At 42.2% G+C, this 23,152-nt stretch overlaps 1 protein-coding gene across 2 annotated transcripts; it reads right to left on the bottom strand.

Moving 5' to 3' along the window:
* Positions 1 to 734: 734 nt before the first annotated feature.
* Positions 735 to 22,801, bottom strand: cryz (crystallin, zeta (quinone reductase)). Of its 2 annotated transcripts, none has more exons than XM_026150490.2 (8): positions 22,560 to 22,801; positions 14,820 to 14,972; positions 14,426 to 14,589; positions 13,911 to 13,962; positions 8,711 to 8,860; positions 8,526 to 8,627; positions 1,311 to 1,433; positions 735 to 994 (listed from the first exon to the last, which is right to left on the bottom strand). In XM_026150490.2, exons 1-8 carry the CDS (start codon positions 22,665 to 22,667, stop codon positions 833 to 835), a joined length of 1,014 nt encoding a protein of 337 aa, XP_026006275.2. In that variant the 5' UTR covers positions 22,668 to 22,801; the 3' UTR covers positions 735 to 832. The 2 variants fall into 2 exon arrangements, with proteins under 2 accessions (XP_026006275.2, XP_026006276.2); XM_026150491.2 differs by having other exon boundaries at positions 1,338 to 1,433; positions 22,560 to 22,773.
* Between the last annotated feature and the right edge of the window lie 351 nt (positions 22,802 to 23,152).

Here is a 23,152-nt window from a genome sequence, read left to right on the forward strand (position 1 = left end):
TGTATATATATATAATGTTCTTCCTCTACACCCCCCCCCCCAATTTTTGCACATGTCGAGGAGCGTGTCAGGCTACATTTCACTGTGTGTTATACTTGTATAACTATGCATGTGACAAATAATAAAGAACCTTGAACCCATATTTTGACACAGTGTGTAGTGTGTTCTTAAAACAATGTGAGGAAACTGAACAAGTGAAGGACAAAAGAAAAGTGGGAGGCTTAAAAAAAAAAAACTATCTACAGCAGATGAGCAGTCATGTCCTTAAGTAAAAGGGTGAAAGACACCAGAATAGACGTGACACAGGACATGATATATGCATGGAGTCCTTCAGTTTATTCATCTACTGTTTAATGAAGCCTCATCACAAATGCTCTCAGGCGAAGGCTGGCTGTCAAGATGCCCTTCATAAGGAAGGGTAACAAGAAGAAAAGAGTGAGATATGCCAAATTACACAAGAACTAAACCTAAAATCAGTGACAACAGACCTTATGAAGAGATCTGCAAAAACACTCTGATCATTCTGGAAAAAAAAAACTATTAAATTCAGCTTTAGAAATACAAAAGTATATTAACACGAACTAAAGAAATAACTTCACTACAGTAAGGTTTCATCCAATTGGTAAATCGCACCATGATGGTACAGTAAAAACAAATCCAGCCTAAGGATTTTCTGCATTATTTTCTGTGATCTAGCAAACTGATTTTTGCCATAGAAGCAACAAACAACAACATTAACTGTTCCTGAAAATTTTTATTAAAGTATCACCCATTTAAAAACAGCCTGAACTGTAAAAACTGTAAAGGTGACCTGTGACCCATTACATGGTCGTCACATAGTCAGGACCATCTTCCCAGCAGCCCCGGGAGACTCAATGATATCATGGTGGGCCTGGGCAGCTTTTTCAAGCGGATACTGGGAACCGATGACCGGACGCAACCAACCAGCTTCCATCCCTGCATACAGTAGAGCTCCACACTCCTTCAACTCCTCCTGAGAGGAGCAGGGGGAGAAGAAAGATGTCCAAATCACCAAGTGGGGCACGGAATAAGAATTCTGTACATATTTATCATGTATCATGTATGGAGTCATAGCCAAAGGTTTTGGCAGTAGCATTACCAATGTGCATGATTTTGCTTACTTGGAAAACTAAATAAAATAAAAAATAATAACAATAATAGCACGGAACACTACCTTAACAAACTAAACATTTTCAAATAATAACAATCAAACCTACTCTGGAAAATAGGCTTAACTGAATTAAAAACAAAATTTTAAAATGAAATTTAAAAAAAATTAGATTACTGACAAATTTTGTGATGCTGTTATTTTGTACCGGTGTTGCAAAGAAAAGGGCCACTCCCACTATGCTGCTCTCTTTAATCATGGTGTCTCTGGGATTGATCTCTATAGATCCTCTGGAGCCAACAACCTAAAGAAAAAGAGCAAAGTAGAGGTATGATTAATGAGTGTTTGTAAACTACTGTATATAACTGTATATCAGAACATTTCTGGTAGATACAGGGAGTGCAGAATTATTAGGCAAATGAGTATTTTGTCCACATCATCCTCTTCATGCATGTTGTCTTACTCCAAGCTGTATAGGCTTGAAAGCCTGCTACCAATTAAGCATATTAGGTGATGTGCATCTCTGTAATGAGAAGGGGTGTGGTCTAATGACATCAACACCCTATATCAGGTGTGCATAATTATTAGGCAACGTCCTTTCCTTTGGCAAAATGGGTCAAAAGAAGGACTTGACAGGCTCAGAAAAGTCAAAAATAGTGAGATATCTTGCAGAGGGTTGCAGCAGTCTCAAAATTGCAAAGCTTCTGAAGCGTGATCATCGAACAATCAAGCGTTTCATTCAAAATAGTCAACAGGGTCGCAAGAAGCGTGTGGAAAAACCAAGGCGCAAAATAACTGCCCATGAACTGAGAAAAGTCAAGCGTGCAGCCCCCAAGATGCCACTTGCCACCAGTTTGGCCATATTTCAGAGCTGCAACATCACTGGAGTGCCCAAAAGCACAAGGTGTGTAATACTCAGAGACATGGCCAAGGTAAGAAATGTTAACTTGTTATTTTCTGTTTTATCGCGAGAGTACTGTTGCCCGCGAAGTGTTGTTGTTGTGGTCCGTATGAAAAATGGCGGAACGAATAAAGCGCTGTGAATGAGAGTACGACGTCGTGTCTTTTGAGTTAACATTGGTAGCAGAGGATGGTTTCCAATTACAAAGTACCACCAAAGTTTGATGAAGCCAGGCCATACGAATGCTGGAAGAATGAAGTCAATATCTGGAGACGAGTTACGGAGCTGGATAAAAAGAAACAGGCACTCGCGGTGGCGCTGGGGCTCGAGGGAAGAGCCAGAGAAACGGCCATGGAGATACCCGCGGAAGATTTGGACAAAGATGACGGTATGGAAATACTACTTGCAAAACTTGACGCGGTGTTTCAGAGAGAAGAGAAAGACCGCGCTTATGAAGCCTACTCGTGTTTTGACTCCATTGCAAAGAACCACAGCGTGTCCATGGCAGACTACATTAAAGACTTTGAACAGCGTTATAACCGGATGAAAAAGTACAACATGACGCTGCCTGACGCTGTGCTAGCATTTAAGCTTCTAGATACAGCTTGTCTTGATGAGAAAAGTCGACAGCTTGCACTGACAGCGTGCACGGACTTAACGTTTGCGTCTATGAAGTCTGCACTGAAACGGATTTTCGGAGGGAAAGTAACTGGAGTTTTCAGCGGAATTCAACTGAACCAAGATGCAGTTTTCCTTACGGAACAAAAAGGTCCCAAATACAAACGAAACAACGGTACTTCGTCATGGAGTGGACAGCGACAACCACTACAAGGTACCAACCCAGTTGACAAGTTTGGCAAGCGAACAAGATGTGCTATTTGTCAGAGCACTTACCACTGGGCGAAAGACTGTCCTCATCGTAATGGTGACCAAGTAAAGCTAACTGAAGATGGGAAAGTGGAGGAGTGTAACATTACTTTGTACACTAAAGCCTCAATGACAGACTCTGAAATCTTCCTGACTGAGGCACTGGGGTCAGCCATTATTGATACTGCATGTACACGTACAGTTTGTGGTCAGAAGTGGCTAGATAGTTACATAGTACAGTAAAGACAAAGAAAGCTGCAGAGATCGTCAACTCCTTCATTCACACCTGGATAAGCATTCACGGTGCCCCCAGACGGCTCTACACAGACAACGGCGGAGAGTTCAACAACACAGACAATCGGGACATGGCTGAAAACTTCAACATTGAGGTAAAAACAACGGCGGGGTATAGTCCCTGGAGCAACGGACTACTGGAGAGACATAACATGACACTTACAGAAATCCTCCTGAAGGTAAAAAAGGAACGAGGATGTGACTGGCACACTGCGCTAGACTGGGCCCTTATGGCCAAAAACAGTATGCTTAATGTACATGGTTATAGTCCACATCAACTTGTGTTTGGCCAAAACCCCAACCTTCCTTCTGTGTTGATGGATAAGCCACCTGCCTTAGAGGGCACAACTGTAAGTGCAAGAGTAGCTGAACATATCTCAGGATTACATGCTTCCAGGAAAGCATTTACTGAGGCAGAGTGTTCAGAAAGGATCAGGAGAGCACTACGCAAACAACTTAGGCCTACAGATGACAAATATGAGGCAGGAGATAAAGTATACTACAAATGAGTCGACTGTACAGAGTGGAAGGGTCCAGGTGTAGTTATTGGGCAGGATGGAACTGTTGTATTTGTAAGACATGGGGGGACTCTTGTAAGAGTACACCAGTCAAGATTGACTAAAGTGGATTCACAGACTGGACATAAACAAATACCACACAGTACTACTGATGATGACAACAAAGACGCAGTTGAAAATGATGACACTGACTCTCTTCTGCCTCCGATCGTAACGTCTCCTCCTGCGGCTTGCTGGGCTACCCGCAACAGCAAGCCGCAGGAGGAGACGTTGTGATCAGAGGCAGAAGAGAGGCAAGCGGGGAGGCCTGTGGGCACGGCTAAAGACTAGTCCGTTTAAACCACCACTCCCGATCATATTCCTCTCCAACGCCCGTTCAATCCGTTACAAACTGGATGAAATACGACTGCAGATCGCCACTCGACGGACTTTTAATAACTGTTCGTGCATGATTTTCACTGAAACCTGGCTGGACAGCGCCATTCCCGATGCGGCTATCGATCTAGCAGGCCGCACCGCCTATCGAGCCGACAGGTCTGCGGACTCGGGTAAGAAGACTGGCGGGGGGCTGTGCATCTATATTAACAACCTTTGGTGCACGAACGTCACGGTAACGGAAAGACTGTGCAGTACAGAGGTAGAACTGTTGGTGTTAAAGTGCCGTCCATTCTATCTCCCTCGGGAATTTTCTGCCGTTTACATCTGCGCTGTTTACATTCCACCAGATGCTAATGCTAAGCTAGCGTTAGCACAATTGAGCAGCAGCATCAATAACAGCCTGGTAGCACACCCGGACAGTGTCTTTATTGCGGCTGGGGATTTTAACCACGCAGACCTGAAATCTGTACTTCACAATTTCCACCGTAATGTGAAGTGTGCTACCAGAGGAGATAGAACGTTGGACCAGGTGTACACCAACATGGCGAATGCGTACAGAGCCCAGGCTTATCCCCACCTGGGTCTGTCAGACCATCTCTCCCTTCTGCTACACCCAATATACACACAAAAGATCAAGAGCACTGGGATTACAACCAAAACCGTGAGAACATGGCCGCAGGATGCTATTCTGATGCTTCAGGACTGTTTCCACTGCACAGACTGGGATGTATTCAAGGTGCAGGACACTGACAATCGTGTCGCATTGGACAGTTACACCTCCACTGTCTTGGACTACATCTGTTTCTGTGTGGACAATGTAACAACTTGGAAACGATTCCGTGTGTTCCCTAATAATCCACCCTGGATGACACACGGAGTTCAACAACTTATTCGAACAAGGAACAACGCTTTCAAATCCGGGGACCAGGAGGCATACAGTGCTGCCAGGGCCAACCTGAGAAGAGGCATCAAGACTGCCAAGCAGCAGCACAGGAGGCGTATCGAGGCCAGGTTTGAGAACAACACAAACCCAAGGCAGGTCTGGGAGGGCATCAGGGCTATCACGGACTACAAAAGAAGAACACCATCACCCTCAGCCGACAGTTCTACTCTGGCTGAGGATCTAAATCTCTTTTATGCCCGTTTTGATAGGGAGAACACCGACCCTGTCCTGTCCCCTCTCCCCTCAACCGACCCTGCTCCGGTCCTGAGCACTCATGAGCTGAGGCGTGTGTTCCGGAGCATTAACACCAGGAAGGCGGCCGGGCCAGATGGAGTGCTGGGCCGGGTGCTAAAAGACTGTGCTGCGGACCTGGCGGACGTCTTCACCTCTATATATAACACCTCGCTGTCCTGTTCACTGGTACCATCCTGTTTCAAAGCAGCAACCATCGTTCCCATCCCAAAACAGTCAAATGTCACATGTCTGAACGATTTCAGACCTGTGGCACTCACCCCCATTCCCGCCAAATGCCTGGAGAGACTGGTCATTAAACACATCAGAGCTGCTTTTCCACCATCCCTGGACTCGCACCAGTTTGCATACAGGGAGAACCGGTCAACCGAGGATGCGATCGCCACAGTGCTGCACACATTACTGAAGCACTTGGAACACAGGAACACCTATGCACGGCTCCTCTTTGTAGACTACAGCTCGGCTTTTAATACCATCCGGCCATACAAACTCCGTCCCAAACTCCACCAACTGGGACTTAACTCCTCTCTGTGCAACTGGATTGTGGACTTCCTCACTAACCGTAGACAGAGTGTCAGAGTGGGTAAGAACACCTCTTCCACCCTTGTGGTCAACACCGGTGCCCCTCAGGGGTGTGTTCTGAGCCCTCTGCTATACACTCTCTTCACCCATGACTGTATTTCCTCCTGCGCGTCCAATCTCATTGTTAAGTTTGCAGATGACACCACAGTGCTCGGACTTATATCCAACAATGATGAGACAAACTATAGGACAGAGGTGCAACAACTAGAGTCATGGTGCCACGACAATAACTTGGTCTTAAACACCAAAAAGACCAAGGAGATCATTGTAGATTTCCGGAAGAGGGGTCATAACAACCATCTGCCTCTCTTCATTGGCAGTGAGGCGGTGGAGAGGGTGAGCAGTTTTAAATTCTTGGGGGTAACTGTGACCGAGGACCTGTCCTGGGGCAACCATATCACCTCAGTTGCACGGAAGGCCCAACAGCGCCTCTACTACCTGAGGAGACTGCGGAGCGCACACATTCCCAGATCTCTGATGTTGAACTTCTACAACTGTGCCATCAGCAGCGTTCTGACGTATGGATTTCTAGTGTGGTTCCCCAGCTGCACCAAGGCCGATCAGCAAGCACTCCAGCGGGTGGTGAAAGAAGCTGGCAGAATTATTGGAACAAGTCTGCCAGAGATCAGTAATATCTTCCCCACTCGCTGTCTGAGGAGGGTGCACAGTATCCTGCGGGACCAACATCACCCTGCGCGCCACCTTTTCCATTTGCTGCCCTCAGGGAGAAGGTACAGGTCTATACAGGCCAGAACATCCAGACTGGCCAACAGCCTGTATCCACAGGCTGTGAGGCTCCTGAACTCTCTGCCCCCCTCTCACGGACAATAACCATATCCAACTTCTTAATAGCAATGAACTGGTCTGCATTGGTGCATCATATCTTTATTCTCTTCCCCCTCCTGCCCCCCCCCCCCCTCTTTCTTAAATAGATAACTATCATATCTGATATCATATCTCACAGTACAATAATATTGAATGGGTTGCATTGTTGTATTTTGTCATGTTTCTCAGGTCTTTGTCTGAATTTCTACGAACATTATTGCTAAGGATTGTCTTATTGCATTGGAGTCACACTGGGTTAAATATGTACACTTGGGTTTTAAGGGGTATTTATTATTTTCTTCTTTTTTTTGGGTTGTATGGAAGCCCCAAACGCAATTTCATTGTTCTTGACAATGACAATAAATAAATAAATACTAAATACTATTGACAGAGAAACCAACACTACAGAAAACATGTCTGTCACACAAACTGCAAATGAGCCCTCTACACCCACTGATCACGTCTCTGCAAATGTAAAGTTAAGATCAGGACAGCTGATTGCTTTTACCAACAGAGACAACGGTGTTCAACACACAGCCAGAGTGCTAGGCAGAGCGGGAAAAGCAAAAGGGCAATACAAAAACTGGTACAATGTGCAATATCTTGAGCATGATGGTAGTGAAGGTGAAAAGAAAGCTGTAGACATGTCACTTGTTGATGGTCTTTGCACTGAAGCTGAAAACAGAGATGCAGATGTACTCATAACAAAAGATATTTCCTTTGATTCTGCTAAGCAGCAGGAGATTGAGAGCTGGCAAAGTAATGGTGTGTTTGATGAAGTGAAAGACCTGGGTCAAAAATGTTTGTCTACTAGATGGGTCTGTACACTCAAAGAAACTACTAATGGTGTTGTCCCAAAGGCTCGACTTGTGGCACGGGGGTTTGAAGAGGCAAATACTAAAGAACTACAGAAAGACTCTCCAACATGTGCGTCTGAGTCCCTCAGACTGGTGCTAGCTGTGATATGTCAAAACAAGTGGAGAGTAAATTCAATGGACATTAAATCTGCCTTCTTGCAGGGAATGGAACTGTCAAGAGACATCTATCTTCGTCCCCCACCTGAAGCTGGCAAGGACAATGTTCTATGGAAACTGAAAAAGTGTGTTTATGGACTTGCAGATGCTTCACTTTATTGGTACAATAAGGTCAAAGACATTATGCTCAAAACTGGTGGTAAAATATCACAGGTTGATCCTGCAGTGTTCTATTGGCAGAATGAACAATCTGAGGTTACAGGAGTGCTTGCATGTCACGTTGATGATTTCCTTTGGGCTGGTTCAAGTCACTTTGCAACTCATATCATTCCTGTACTGAAATCTACCTTCCTTGTGGGCCGTGAAGAACATGACAGCTTTTCTTATGTTGGTATGGACATTTGTACAGTTAATGATGTAATAGAGGTGCATCAACAACTTTACATTGACAACCTACAACCGGTTCAGTTACAAGCAGCACGGGCTGTACAGAGGGAGGCTTCCTTAAGTGAAACAGAACGTGAGCAACTCAGGTCAAAAATAGGACAGATTTTGCTTTGTCTGTTATTTGCTTCTCACCTCTTGCTTTGTAGTTGATTGTTGCTAGAGGACATTTTAGCCTGGGGAACCCTCTGATGTATTTATCACACCCTGATATGTCAACAACAGCTGACTACTCCCTGTGTGGAGTGAAGTGAGTGTTTCCTTATAGCTGTCCTGTTTTTAATATTGTACTATAATTATTATTAGTCCACCACAGCTGGATTGTTAACAACACATTTCTGAGGAGTAGTAAACTGATAAACCAGTAAAAGATCCCACGACTATACTATAAAAAAAAAAAGAAAAACTGTAGTCCTACCATCACTCGCCCTCCATAGGCCAGCATCTGGAGGTCCTTACTGAGGTTGACATTTGACAGCATCTCCACTATCACATCTACACCTCGGCCCTTTGTGGCTTCCTGGAATACATAAACACACAGAGCATTTTTCAGAAGGTCAGAACGAGTTTTTCCTGCCACTTGACTTCTATGTGAGTGAATACCGTGATTTTGTCTGTGTATTCTTCTTGTCTGTGATTAAAGGCCAGGTGAGCTCCATTGTTAAGGACCAACTTCATCCCCTCTGGTGTCCCTGCTGTCCCAAAAACCTGAAGACCCAGAGCACGGGACAACTGACAGGCTGCAATGCCCACCTATAGGATGAAGAAAGTATTTGATTGTAGCTAAATTTCATTTTAGCACACATTTCTAGTCACTTTTATTTAAAGCTGATGAGCCACGGTAGTACAAGTAATGCAAGAATATACAGTGGCTTGCAAAAGTATTCGGCCCCTTGAACTTTTCCACATTTTGTCACATTACAGCCACAAACATGAATCAATTTTATTGGAATTCCACGTGAAAGACCAACACAAAGTGGTGCACACGTGAGAAGTGGAACGAAAATCATACATGATTCCAAACATTTTTTACAAATAAATAACTGCAAAGTGGGGTGTGGGTAATTATTCAGCCCCCTGAGTCAATACTTTGTAGAACCACCTTTTGCTGCGATTCCAGCTGCCAGTCTTTTAGGGTCTGTCTCTACCAGCTTTGCACATCTAGAGACTGAAATCTTTGCTCATTCTTCTTTGCTAAACAGCTCCAGCTCAGTCAGATTAGATGGACAGCGTTTGTGAACAGCAGTTTCAGATCTTGCCACAGATTCTGGATTGGATTTAGATCTGGACTTTGACTGGGCCGTTCTAACACATGGATATGTTTTGTTTTAAACCGTTCCATTGTTGCCCTGGCTTTATGTTTAGGGTCGTTGTCCTGCTGGAAGGTGAACCTCCGCCCCAGTCTCAAGTCTTTTGCAGACTCCAAGAGGTTTTCTTCCAAGGTTGCCCTGTATTTGGCTCCATCCATCTTCCCATCAACTCTGACCAGCTTCCCTGTCCCTGCTGAAGAGAAGCACCCCCAGAGCATGATGCTGCCACCACCATATTTGACAGTGGGGATGGTGTGTTCAGAGTGATGTGCAGTGTTAGTTTTCTGCCACACATAGCGTTTTGCATTTTGGCCAAAAAGTTCCATTTTGGTCTCATCTGACCAGAGCACCTTCTTTCACATGTTTGCTGTGTCCCCCACATGGCTTGTGGCAAACTGCAAACGGGACTTGTTATGGTTTTCTGTTAACAATGGCTTTCTTCTTGCCACTCTTCCATAAAGGCCAACTTTGTGCAGTGCACGACTAATAGTTGTCCTGTGGACAGATTCCCCCACCTGAGCTGTAGATCTCTGCAGCTCGTCCAGAGTCCCCATGGGCCTCTCAGTGCTCTCCTTGTTCGGCCTGTGAGTTTAGGTGGACAGCCTTGTCTTGGTAGGTTTACAGTTGTGCCATACTCCTTCCATTTCTGAATGATCGCTTGAACAGTGCTCCGTGGGATGTTCAAGGCTTGTGAAATCTTTTTGTAGCCTAAGCCTGCTTTAAATTTCTCAATAACTTTATCTCTGACCTGTCTGGTGTCTAAATCCAATCGAGAATCTGTGGCAAGATCTGAAACTGCTGTTCACAAACGCTGTCCATCTAATCTGACTGAGCTGGAGCTGTTTTGCAAAGAAGACTGAGCAAGGATTTCAGTCTGTAGATGTGCAAAGCTGGTAGAGACAGACCCTAAAAGACTGGCAGCTGGAATTGCAGCAAAAGGTGGTTCTACAAAGCATTGACTCAGGGGGCTGAATAATTACGCACACCCCACTTTTCAGTTATTTATTTGTAAAAAATGTTTGGAATCATGTATGATTTTCGTTCCACTTCTCACGTGTTGTGTTGGTCTTTCACGTGGAATTCCAATAAAATTGATTCATGTTTGTGGCTGTAATGTGACAAAATGTGGAAAAGTTCAAGGGGCCGAATACTTTTGCAAGCCACTGTATTTATGTAACAGTAAAAAAGTCAAAAAGCCCCACATTTACAGTATTTATTTACTCAATTTCTGTTTATATTATTTGATTAAAGACAATTTGTTCTAGAAAACTGCATCTCTTTAGTTCATAAACTAACACAATCTTGTATTAAAAACAAGTGTAAAAAACTGGGGAAAAAGTTACCCTGGTTAGTTGTTTTCATGTTAGTTATACAGCAGTGACATACACAATCAGGCCAGAAAAGGTCAAACAACATAATTTTACCATAAGAGTAAGTACATTAAATCAAGATACTATATATAAGGTACTGCATTTATGTATTTTACCTTATCCTTAGGTTTTAGATGTCAAGATTATTAGACAGGAGGTTTACTAATATGGTCTTAAATCTTTTACACATCAGATACTGCAGTGGTTTGAATCATATCTATATAATAGACTCCGATTTGTTTATATAAATGGAGAATCCTTTTCCCACAATAAAGTTAATTATGGAGTTCCACAAGGTTCTGTGATAGGACCAGTTCTGTTTAGATTATACAGTGGGATGCAAAAGTTTGAGCAACCTTGTTAATAGTCATTATTTTGCTATATAAATGTGAGTTAAATATATCATATAGGAGACACACACAATGATACTCGAGAAGTGAAACTAAGTTTATTGGATTTACAGAAAGTGTGCAATAATTGTTTAAACACAATCAGGCAGGCGCATAATTTGGGTCACTGTTGTCATTTTATTGATTCCAAAACCTTTAGAACAAATTATTGGAACTCAAATTGGCCTGGTAAGCTCAGTGACCCCTGACCTACATACACAAGTGAATCCAATAATGAGTAAGAGTATTTAAAGGGGTCACTTGTAAGTTTCCCTCCTCTTTTAATTTTCTCTGAAGAGTAGCAACATGGGGGTCTCAAAACAACTCTCAAATGACCCGAAGACAAAGATTGTTCACCATCATGGTTTAGGGGAAGGATACAGAAAGCTGTCTCAGAAATTTAAGCCATCTGTTTCCACAGGTAGGAACATATTGAGAAAATGAAAGACCACAGGCTCAGTTCAAGTTAAGGCTCAAAGTGGCAGACCAAGAAAAATCTCGGATGGACAGAAGCGACGAATGGTGAGAACAGTCAGAGTCAACCCACAGACCAGCACCAAAGACCTACAACATCATCTTGCAGCAGATGGAGTCACTGTGCATCGTTCAACCATTCGGTGCACTTTACACAAGGAGATGCTGTATGCGAGAGTGATGCAGAGGAAGCCTTTTCTCCGCCCACAGCACAAACAGAGACGCTTGAGGTTTGCTAAAGCACATTTGGACAAGCCAGCTTCATTCGGAATAAGGTGCTGTGGACTGATGAAACTAAAGTTGAGTTATTTGGGCATAACAAGAGGCGTTATGCATGGAGGAAAAAGAACACAGCATTCCAAGAAAAACACCTGCTACCTACAGTGAAATATGGTGGTGGTTTCATCATGCCGTGGGGCTGTGTGGCCAGTGCAGGGACTGGGAATCTTGTCAAAGTTGAGGGACACATGGATTCCACTCAGTATCAGCAGATTCTGGAGACCAATGTCCAGGAATCAGTGACAAAGCTGAAACTGTGCCGGGGCTGGATCTTTCAACAAGACAACGACCCGAAACACTGCTCAAAATCCACTAAGGCATTCATGCAGAGGAACAAGTACAACGTTGTGGAATGGCCATCTCAGCCCAGACCTGAATATTATTGAAAATCTGTGGTGTGAGTTAAAGAGCTGTCCATGCTCGGAAGCCATCAAACCTGAATGAACTAGAGATGTTTTGTAAAGAGGAATGGTCCAAAATACCTTCAACCACAATCCAGACTCTCATTGGAACCTACAGGAAGCATTTCGAGGCTGTAATTTCTGCAAAAGGCAGATCTACTAAATATTGATTTCATTTCTTTTTTTGTGGACCCCAAATTAATGCACCTGCCTGATTTTGTTTAAACAATTATTGCACACTTTCTGTAAATCCAATAAACTTCGTTTCACTTCTGAAATATCACTGAGTGTGTCTCCTATATGATATATTTAACTGAAATTTTTTTATCGTAACAACCAACGATTTATACAGGAGAATAATGACTATTAACAAGGTTGCCCAAACTTTTGCATCCTACTGTACATGCTTCCTTCAGGCAGTATGATTTGAAGGTATAGCACACATCTTACAAATATGCTCAATGACACCAGGGTCGAGTAAAATGCCAGAAATGTTCCACATCATGAAAATATTACCAACAGTTTTATTAAATATTTTATCTCAAGAAAAGAAAATCTATCCATAACTATTAGCCCTCTTCAGTGTGTCACTTATAAACAAAAGCCATTTTTTAAAACTCTTTCTTTTTACACCAAGAGATAAAAACAGAAGTCAAGCTCCCTTACATTAGGTGTGAATGATATTTGTAATCAAATTAAATTAAAGAAAAGGGAGCAATATGTGTGTGTAAATGGTAAAAATCTCAAAGTATAACTATCAAATATGGGGTCCCACAGGGATCAGTATCAGGACTACTTTTCTTCCTTCTACACATTTTGCTCATTCCTTTAGTATTTTGTGTGCAATATTGTAATATTTTTCATAATGCATAATGAAGTATTTAGACTCGAGGACAAACTTTGTAATACAGTGGAACCCCGACTTACGAATACCCTGTTAAACGAAAAATTCAAGTTACGAAGGCACTGAACGCCAATATTTCTGCCCGTGTTACGGCAAAATGCCCATTTTACGAAATCCGCTGGCTCTGATTGGCCGAGCCCAGAATGCCCAGAATGCCTTCCGAATCATGTGACAACCCCTTGGCTTTCGTAATTGCGCTTCGCTGTTCCACTTGAACGACGTATTGTTGTTCTAGTTAGCAATTAGTCTATAGTCTATCGTTCAGCATCGCCTCACTCAAAAGGCGCGATGGGTGCTTCGACTTACGAAAATCTTCGACTTACGAAAGACCCTCGGGAACAAATGAATTTCGTAAGTCGGGGTTCCACTGTATTCTCCATCATACTCTCCCTTAACCCACTCACACACATAACACTTCAACTTTTGAAGGGAAAGAAAGGCAAAACAAGTTTTAGCGTGACCTACAGATCAGGAAAGCACTGCAAGTGTTCAAAATCTTTTTCGGGCTTTAAAAACAGATTAATACAACAGCTGCTCCTAAAATATGTTTAGATGTATCGGATTGGTGTCACTATACTTTGGCATCCTTGCAGGATATTTTAGGGATCTAGGGCAGCCTAATGATGACTTGTTAGAAATTGGAGCTATATCTCCTAGAGCTGAAGAAGAGTCTCACCCCTCCACTGGCTCCATGGATAAGAACGGTCTCTCCAGCCTTGGCGTGCGCTCTGCACAACACAAAAAACCCACAGAGAAGGTGAAAGTTAACAGTATGGTGCTGCATTACTAATTAACCACCCCCTCTATTAAAAACATTGATCTTTCCTTTGTAACATGATGTATGTTCAGAGTTGGGATATGCATATATCTGGACTTGTCAGTGTGGAAGGAAGAAGATCAAGGTTTTGACCACCAGAGGGCAGTATAAGTACCACGCAGCTGTGTAGACTTGGTCATATGCAGGAAGAGATACATGTATTTCTTGTTGTTATAATATATTTTAGCTGACATTATTTTTTCAGCACTTTCTATTGTTATATAAGCCCACTAAAAGATTTTTACTGGACCTTGTAATTTGAATTAGAAATATTAAATTGAATATTATATTGAATTTCATTGCTTTGCTCTTTAAGATCTGCAGATGGTGGAATCCTGCTACAGCTCACCCTGATTAGAACAGGTGTGTCTTACTTGTGGATCAGAGCTCTGTAGGCGGTGAAGTACGGGATCCCGATGGCTGCTCCCTGTGTGAAGTCTAAAGCATCAGGCAGCTTGTAAACAGAGTCGCCAGCTGCTACAGTGTACTCTGCATAGCCTCCAGTCTCTGTAGCTGTGGTGAACACACGATCCCCTGCCTGGAAAACACACACACATGTTCACACACTGTGCACACCTCCTGTATCTCCTTATTTAAGAGTTCCTTCTCACATTGTCTCTGTGTATTTTCTACAGGATGAACTTGAACTTGGATTTACACAAGTTTTAAGTGATGCTAAGCAGAAGATGGAGGACTGATCCCACATGATTATATAACTGAACTGACATGTAGCTGCTATCACATCCATACAGTCGTCTGTACTCTAACCTTCACTGCAGTCACTCCTTCTCCAACTGATTCCACCACTCCTGCTACATCAGAGCCAGGTGTGTAAGGCAGGGTGGGTTTCCTTGCATACGTCCCAGCTCGGATGTAAGTTTCCACAGGGTTCACTCCACAGGCATGGACACGGATCAACACCTATATGAGAGAGAGAGAGACTTCAGATGGACTATGCCATGTGGGCTGAGAGATTAGGAGATTTTAAACACTATTACTCAAATATTTCATTTAAATCACTTGAACTTGAATAATAATCACAGGTTAAAAACACTGGCTGTTTCGGGGTGGCTGTAGCTCAAGCGGTAGAGCAGGTCATCTACTGATCGGAAGGTTGATGGTTCAATTCCTGGTTTCCCTAGTCTGCATGCCAAATATCCTTGGGCAAGATACTAACCCCAAATTGCATCCGTATGAGTGTATGTGTGAATGTTAGTTAGAAAGCATTCATACAAGCACAAAAAAATGTGCTTGGGTGAATGCACAAGTTGTGTAGAGTGCTCAGAAAAGCGCTATATAAGAACCTTTCCATTTAAACAACAAAAGTTTGTCCACCTCGGGCCATTAATTCTAATCTTAGCTACTTCAATCTTTAAAATTTCTAAATGTTTCAATTTGACCGTCATTTCAAGCTTAAGAAACAGCTGCTTGACTACAAAACTTCAACTACTGGATACATTTCTCAGATTTTACCCTTGATTTATTTGCTATTGACTATAACAAAATCAGATTTCTGACTTTAAAACATGTTCACAGCTTTTTTATTTCAAGTAAAAAAATGTAATTGCAATGACACTTGATGCATGTTCTGACGCAAGTGGGGGTTTACCCTTTTGCCACTTTGATAGTACTGTACAGACATTTAAATGGTAAATGGCCTGCATTTGTATAGCACTTTTCTAGTCCATAGGACCCCAAAGCGCTTTACACTACATTCAGTCATCCACCCATTCACACACACATTCACACACTGGCGATAGCAAGCTACATTGTAGCCACAGCTGCCCTGGGGCGCACTGACAATTTAACACTCATTCAGTGCCAATTTATTCCTGTGTGATTCAGTACAGAGGTGTGGACTCGAGTCACATGACTTGGACTCGAGTCAGACTCGAGTCATTAATTTTATGACTTTAGACTTGACTTGAAAAAATGTTCTAAAACTTGTGACTTGACTTGGACTTTTACACCAATGACTTGGGACTTGAATTGGACTTGAACCGGTTTACTTGAAAAGACTTGATATTTTACCCCAAATATAAAATTTAACATGCATATTATATAGAGATTGAAAATGTGACGTCATTCACGGGGAGAACCGCAAAGGATTCTGGGAACTCGTGGCAAGCGGTACTAGGCTTTCAATTGAAATCAGTCACACAGCGATAAAAAGAAACACAAAAATGTCAAGAAGCTGTTGTATTATTAACTGCAATAGCCGGTCGCATGACAGCCACGGGAAGCCGACGGGTAAAGAGATCGGTTGTTATCGGATTACGTCGTTAAAGAGAAATTGTTCGAGCCATGTTTCCGAAGTAACAAAGACGCGACTGGATTGCAGCCATTCAAAGATCAAATATAACGTCCCGGAACACTCCAGCTCACAGGTTAGTCTGCTCCAAGCATTTACACAAAGGTCAGTCTGCTGTTGTAGTTAATACGTCATTTTTCTTAACATAATTGGCGATATAGGTTACAAGCAAGTCTGGCGCTGAACAGAAATTGTCGCGCTATGCTCCTTTATTTATTGTGCATAAATAGTGAATTGTCCTGACACAATATTGCGTTTCGCTTCTGTTATTATGGTACATTAACAAAAACATATACTTTTATTCACAGGATAAAACAGGTTTTTTGTATCACTAATTGCCCAGTACGATTACAGCATACAATATTATTGTCACTGCTACATTTCTGTGATGCTACCAGAAATTATTTCCACTACTAATTAATTACCGTTGAGCTCAAAGGTCCTATTAATAAACGGTTAAGGAATGTGTATTTATGACGACAATTTGTGAGACTGGTAAACTTATGATAGGTACGATGGTCTTTCGTTCTACACGGTGCATTTCAAGGTCCTGCACCCATCCGTCGGTAAACTGTACCTGGGCTTGTTGCAGTGACCTGAAGTTACTAAACTTCATGAGTGTATGCGCTCACTCCAAGAACCGTATGATTATAAATATGCATATAAATATGCTACGATGAGATAGCTGACTTCATCTAACTAGCAAATGTTGTCCAGGCTACGTTGGTGATGCAGTTTTTTTTAATATGTATGATATTTTTGTCATGCGATTTTAAAGCCGGTCCTACAACCGCATCCAAGAATAACATGCAGCTTATCTCAGAACCGTCGGTGAAAATTATTCTTGGAGCTAGGTTTAATTGAGCTGCATTTTAAAGAGGTGCAATTTTACAATTTGTGTATATTTTCTAAGTTCACTATTTTGTCATGTGTTGAGAAAAACACAGATTTTAAAATTACATGGTCTAATATTTACATTTAGCATAACTGCAACATGCTTTTTTTTTTTTTTTTTAAAAGACTCGAAAGGACTTGAAATTCAAAGTTTCAGACTTGAGACTTGACTCGGACTTTTACACCAGTGACTTGAGACTCGACTCTGACTTGCCTGACATTACTTGAGACTTGACTTGAGACTTGAGGATAAAGACTTGAGACTTACTTGAGACTTGCAAAACAATGACTTGGTCCCACCTCTGATTCAGTACATTTCTTTGAGAACTGGATAACCAGTGCAGAAGTCTATCCAGGATCTGTCATCAGAACAAGTGTTACTTGTACTACTGTTTGCTAATAATTAAATTAGATTTGACTTCTACATTCACATGTAGAATTCATTAACATCATTCAGAAAAAGGCAAGTATATTTGTTTTGTCAACAGTCAATTTAAAAAATGACTTTATGGGCTTTATTAACTGAAAGGAAGCAGGAGATGAATTTGCACTTGTTTTGTAGCAGTGCTGTCAGGTCATTGTTGGTACACGTTCCTTTTCCACCCTTCCCTAATGGTCATACCTTTCTGTTCTATTATGCTTGCAGCTAGTGCTCTGCGACACTGCAGAATCTGGTATTAATCTGATGCCAAGTATCAGTGCCACTTTACAAATACTTATACTTTTTACTGAAAAAAGGATGTAGTGGAGAGCAGGGTATCATGAGTTTTGAGACAAAGTGTCTCAGTTTTAGTTTTTCATGTGTTTTGAAACTTTGTTTTTGAAGACCTGGAATGTAAATGTAATGGTGTCTAAAACACTTGGGTGAACCTGTTATTTAAATGTGCTGTAGGATATAAATTAGGGATGCACCGATACCGATACCAGTATCGGCCTCGATACCACATTTTCTAAAGTACTCGTACTCGTTAAAAGTCCCCCGATACTGAGGACCGATACCACGGTCTGAGACCTGTCTATGTTTGAGCGGCATGTAAGGGGTTAATCACAGGCGCCGAGTGCCCGCCCCCAGGCCCCGAGTGCCCACCCCGGCTGCAGCTCAGAGCGGGGAGAAAGCGAGGCGAGACATATCAGCTGAGTGGAGCTATTTCAAAGTGAACGAAGATGCGAAAACAAAGGTGGACTGCAAATTGTGCTCAGCGAAATTGTCCAGAGGAGGCTCTAAAGGTAGCGCATTTAACACAAGCAATTTAATCAAGCACCTAAAATCCCAACACAACAACGAGTACAAAGAGTTTAACTAAAAAAGTGAGCAGCTACGACGCACTAGCCTCTGATGTCATCCCAGCTGTGACTGTGCTAGTGAAACTTCTAAACAGAGAAACAGACGAACAAATGTAAAATTAAATTTTGTTTTTTTATAATTATTTATTCTTTAATATGTTACATACAACATGCTTTTCATTTTAAATAAATGTTAATTCCAAACTAGTCCCTTGTTTATTTTTTGTTAAATTATAGGACTAAAGCTGTTACCTGCAAATTTAAATCATGTTTTTATTAAGTACTCTGTATCGGTGAGTACTGAAATGCAAGTACTCGTACTCGGTATCGGTGCATCCCTAGTATAAATAAAATACACGTGACAGTCAACTAGGGCTGCCACAAACGATTATTTTGATAGTCGACTAGTCACCGATTATTTATGCGATTAGTCGACTAATCAGATCATCATCCACTGGACGTAAAACTACAGCTTATTGCACCAGCAGCATCTGCTCTTATATAACTATCATTAGCTTACAGCTTTAAGCTTTTAAGGTGCTAACTAAAAATAAAGACAAGATGATAGTTTATTCAATTTTAATGAAATTTGCAGATTGTTTCGGTAAAGTTTAATAAACTCCTTGCTATCTAAAATATAACAGGACACCGGAGTATATTCTCCAGCATCTCACACTTCTGATAATCAGCTGTCTGCTTGACGTTTATTCAGCTGTGTAAAAACTATAACTTTAATCTCAGCCAAACCGATTTACTCAGGAACAAATAAAATACAAAAAAAAAAAAAAAGCCAAACAACAACATTTTTAATTTATCTAAGTGACTCATATATATTTAACCTGAGTCGCGAAAGACGGCGGTGGGTTTGAAAACAATTTGCCGGGAGTCCGGTGTTCTCACGGCGCTAGTGAGCCTAGCCCCCGGCTAGCTATCGAGCTAGTGGGTAACAGACGTCTCCGAAAACGTCGGAGCGCTTTTGAAAATATGTGGTGTCCTGATAAACTGAGCAGATATTTGAGGTTTACACAGCTACATTCTCGCCTGAAAATATGTTAAACGTTTATTTTGTGACCCAGAAAGAATAATAAGAGTAATATTAAAACTAACTAGCTACCGCCATTGTTGGAAACTAAGCTGGGCCGCGCTATGAATTCTGGGACACAGCTGCTTCTTCTTCTTCGGGGTTTAACGGCAGCTGGCATCCTTGTACATGCTGTGCTGCCATCTTCTGTTTCAGTCCGTTATTACACTCTTAAATCCTACTACTTATTCCTGCGTCTTTTGCGATCTTACAAAGCTTCAAACGACACGTCGACTATTAAATCAGTCGTCGACGATTTTGATAGTCGACGTAATCGTGACTAGTCGACAAATCGTGGCAGCCCTACAGTCAACACAAAAAGGTTCAAACATTTTCATGTCTTTCAAGTTAGGAGGCATATTTTTCATTAATATTTAACACAATTCAGTGGGCTACATACGACAATGTATCAATCAGATACCAATACCAGCGTTGGTATCAATACTATGGATATCTGGCTCGATCCACCATTTCCAGTTGTAGCACGGATATTGTTCACATGTGGTTACTTGGCTATGATTAAAGAGGCAGCTTTACATCTCAATGTTAGTGTAGTATTCTTAATATCTGACTTCCACAAATATTCAGTTCAATTCAATTTTATTTGTGCAGCACCAAATCACAACAACAGTCGTCTCAAGGTGCTTTATATTGTAAGGTAGACCCTACATACATACAGAGAAAAACCCAACAATCATATGACCCCCTATGAGCAAGGTGACAGTGGGAAGGAAAAACTCCCTTTTAACAGGAAAAAAACCTCCAACAGAACCAGGCTCAAGGAGGGGCGGGGCCATCTGCTGTGATCGGTTGGGGTGAGAGAAGGAAGACAGGATGAAGACATGCTGTGGAACAGCCAAAGATTAATAACAAGTATGATTCAGTGCAAAGAGGTCTATGAACACAATGGCTGTATCCCAATTCAGGGTCTGAAGCCTTAAAGGCCGCATTTTAAGGCCGATTGCGTCACAGCGACGCGACGAAGGCTGTCCCAATTCAAAGGCTGCTCGAAATGCAGCCCTCAAATGCGTCCTTCATTTTCCTGAATTTTAAGGATGTGGCGGTGTAGACTTCGTGGCCCAACATATCCCAGAATGCATAGCGCAGTGGTGGGTGTGGATAATTTTGCCGGAAAAAAACGGCGGATGAGGGGCGCCCGAAGAGTAAACTTTAAGTAAGTACTGAATATTATGTCACTTATTTATGTGCGAATGTTTAATAATGAAGAACATTAAAACATTACTGTTGGCAACATGTCGGCGAAGTTATGTGACATTAGTGACGTTTGTACTAACTTGGTTTTAAATCCTTTACTTTAAAATATACACCGTTCAATAGCTGACCTTAATCTTACAGAGAATGATCAAAGCTCATGTAGAAAGAAACAAACAAAAGATTTTCTCCTTCATTTCTGTCAAACAAAGCTGTATGAAACGTTTCCAGCTGTTAGTATTATGGTTGCTAGGCAACCTGGGCAGCGCGACGGAGGCTAGACCGTCCCATTTTACGAGCCTCGCACTTCTGGCCTTAGCGGTCTTTGAGTACGCGGCCCTTGTGGATCGTTAAGGCTGCGTACTTTAAGGCTGCAGACCCTGAATTGGGATACAGCCATAGTGAGTGAGAAAGGTGACTGAAGAAGAAATACTCAGTGCATCATGGGAATCCCCCAGCAGCCTACACCTATTGCAGCATAACTAAGGGAGGATCCAGGGTCACCTGGTCCAGCCCTAACTATATGCTTTAGCAAAAAGGAAAATTTGAAGCCTAATCTTAAAAGTAGAGATAGTGTCTGTCTCCTGAATCCAAACTGGAAGCTGGAAGTCATTAAGATAAGATGGGGCCTGATTATTTAAGACCTTGTATGTGAGGAGCAGGATTGTTAAATTCAATTCTGGATTTAACAGGGAGCCAATGAAAGGAAGCCAACACAGGAGAAATATGCTCTCTCTTTCTAGTCCCTGTCAGGACTCTTGCTGCAGCATTTTGGATTAAATGAAGGCTTTTCAGGGAGTTTTTAGGACTTCCTGATAATAATGAATGACTACTACTACTTTTAGAGCTATTGCGCAGTGTTACTGGAGGCCAAGGTAATGCCATCCAGAGTAAGAATCTGGTTAGATACCATATTTCTAAGATTTTCAGGGCCGAGTACAATAACCTCAGTTTTATCTGAATTAAGAAGCAGAAAGTTAGAGGTCATCCAGGTCTTTATGCCTTTAAGACATTCCTGCAGTTTAACTAATTGGTGTGTGTTATCTGGCTTCATGAACAGATAAATTTGTGAAGCCAGATAAAACACAAGTTTGGTGTCTTCTGCTTAGCAGTAGCAGGGCTTTCTTACAAAGCAGCAAACTATTTCTCCAGGCTAAATGATGATCTTCTAAATGTGTGATACACCACTTCCTCTCCAACTTATGAGTTATTTGCTTTAGGCTACGTGTTTGAGAATTATACCAGGGAGTCAAGTACTTCTGATTTGAGGCCTACAGGAGCTACAGTATCCAGAGTCACTCATAGTGAGGTTAAATTATTAACAAGATAATCAACCTCTGTTGGAGTAGCGTTCAGGTAGCGGCTCTGCTGTGTGTTGGTACAGGGCATTGAAGACGGTCAGTGGGTGGATTATATTCTTAAACTTAGTTGCAGCACATTCAGAAAGACGTCCACTGTGATGAAATCTACTCCCCACTGCTCTGTAATCAATTGCTGTAAATTTAAATGTTATCAGGAAATGATCAGACAATAAAGAAGTAATGCAGAAGGCCAAGCACCAAAATCAAACACACCGTAATGCAGGTTTATGATTTCATGAAACTCTATACGCAGATCATAAGCATTAGCAGTGAGTGTGTTTCAAACATCACGCGTGATTTTACTGTGACGTGCAGCTGCTGCTGTGTGCCGTTTGCACGGAGTAGTCCAGCTGCGTGGGTCTCACCTGTGTGCGCCCGGGCTGAGGGACAGTCACGTCAGAGCGCAGTCTGAGGACTGACGGAGCTCCGAACTCACTCACTCTAATGGCTCTCATCAACCTGCTGCCTGACATGCCCGCACATGCGCTCAGATAAATCAACCTTGAAACTCGGACGTCGTACTCTTCAGGACTTCCACACTGCGTCAAATTGCGCTGCTTCTTCTACGTTTTGGGGCATTTGTTGAAGGTTTTCTGTATTGTCGCCCTCTCCTGTGCGGCTGGGGAAGTGCTCCGTCGACTACATCTGCAGTCCAGGCCAACACTGAGCGCACACGGCTTTTACTTTGTAATTCTGTGGGATACTCCAGCACAGCTGCACAAGTATTATGTGTTACATTTAGCAGTACTTTTTTTTTTAAATACCACACAATATTTACACATCACACTGGAATTATTATGCAAAGTCTGTCTGATACTCGACACTGATCACAGTTGTTAGCTGGATCCTTTTCCACTAATTTCAGTGCACGTCAGCACAGTAAGTCCAGTTCTTAATGTGGCATTCATCTGTGTTGTATGTGTGTCAGGAAAATTTACTCTGCTCATTTTCAAATCTG

This window comes from Astatotilapia calliptera, chromosome 18, assembly GCF_964374335.1.
Source record: "Astatotilapia calliptera chromosome 18, fAstCal68.1, whole genome shotgun sequence".
Taxonomy (NCBI): domain Eukaryota; kingdom Metazoa; phylum Chordata; class Actinopteri; order Cichliformes; family Cichlidae; genus Astatotilapia; species Astatotilapia calliptera.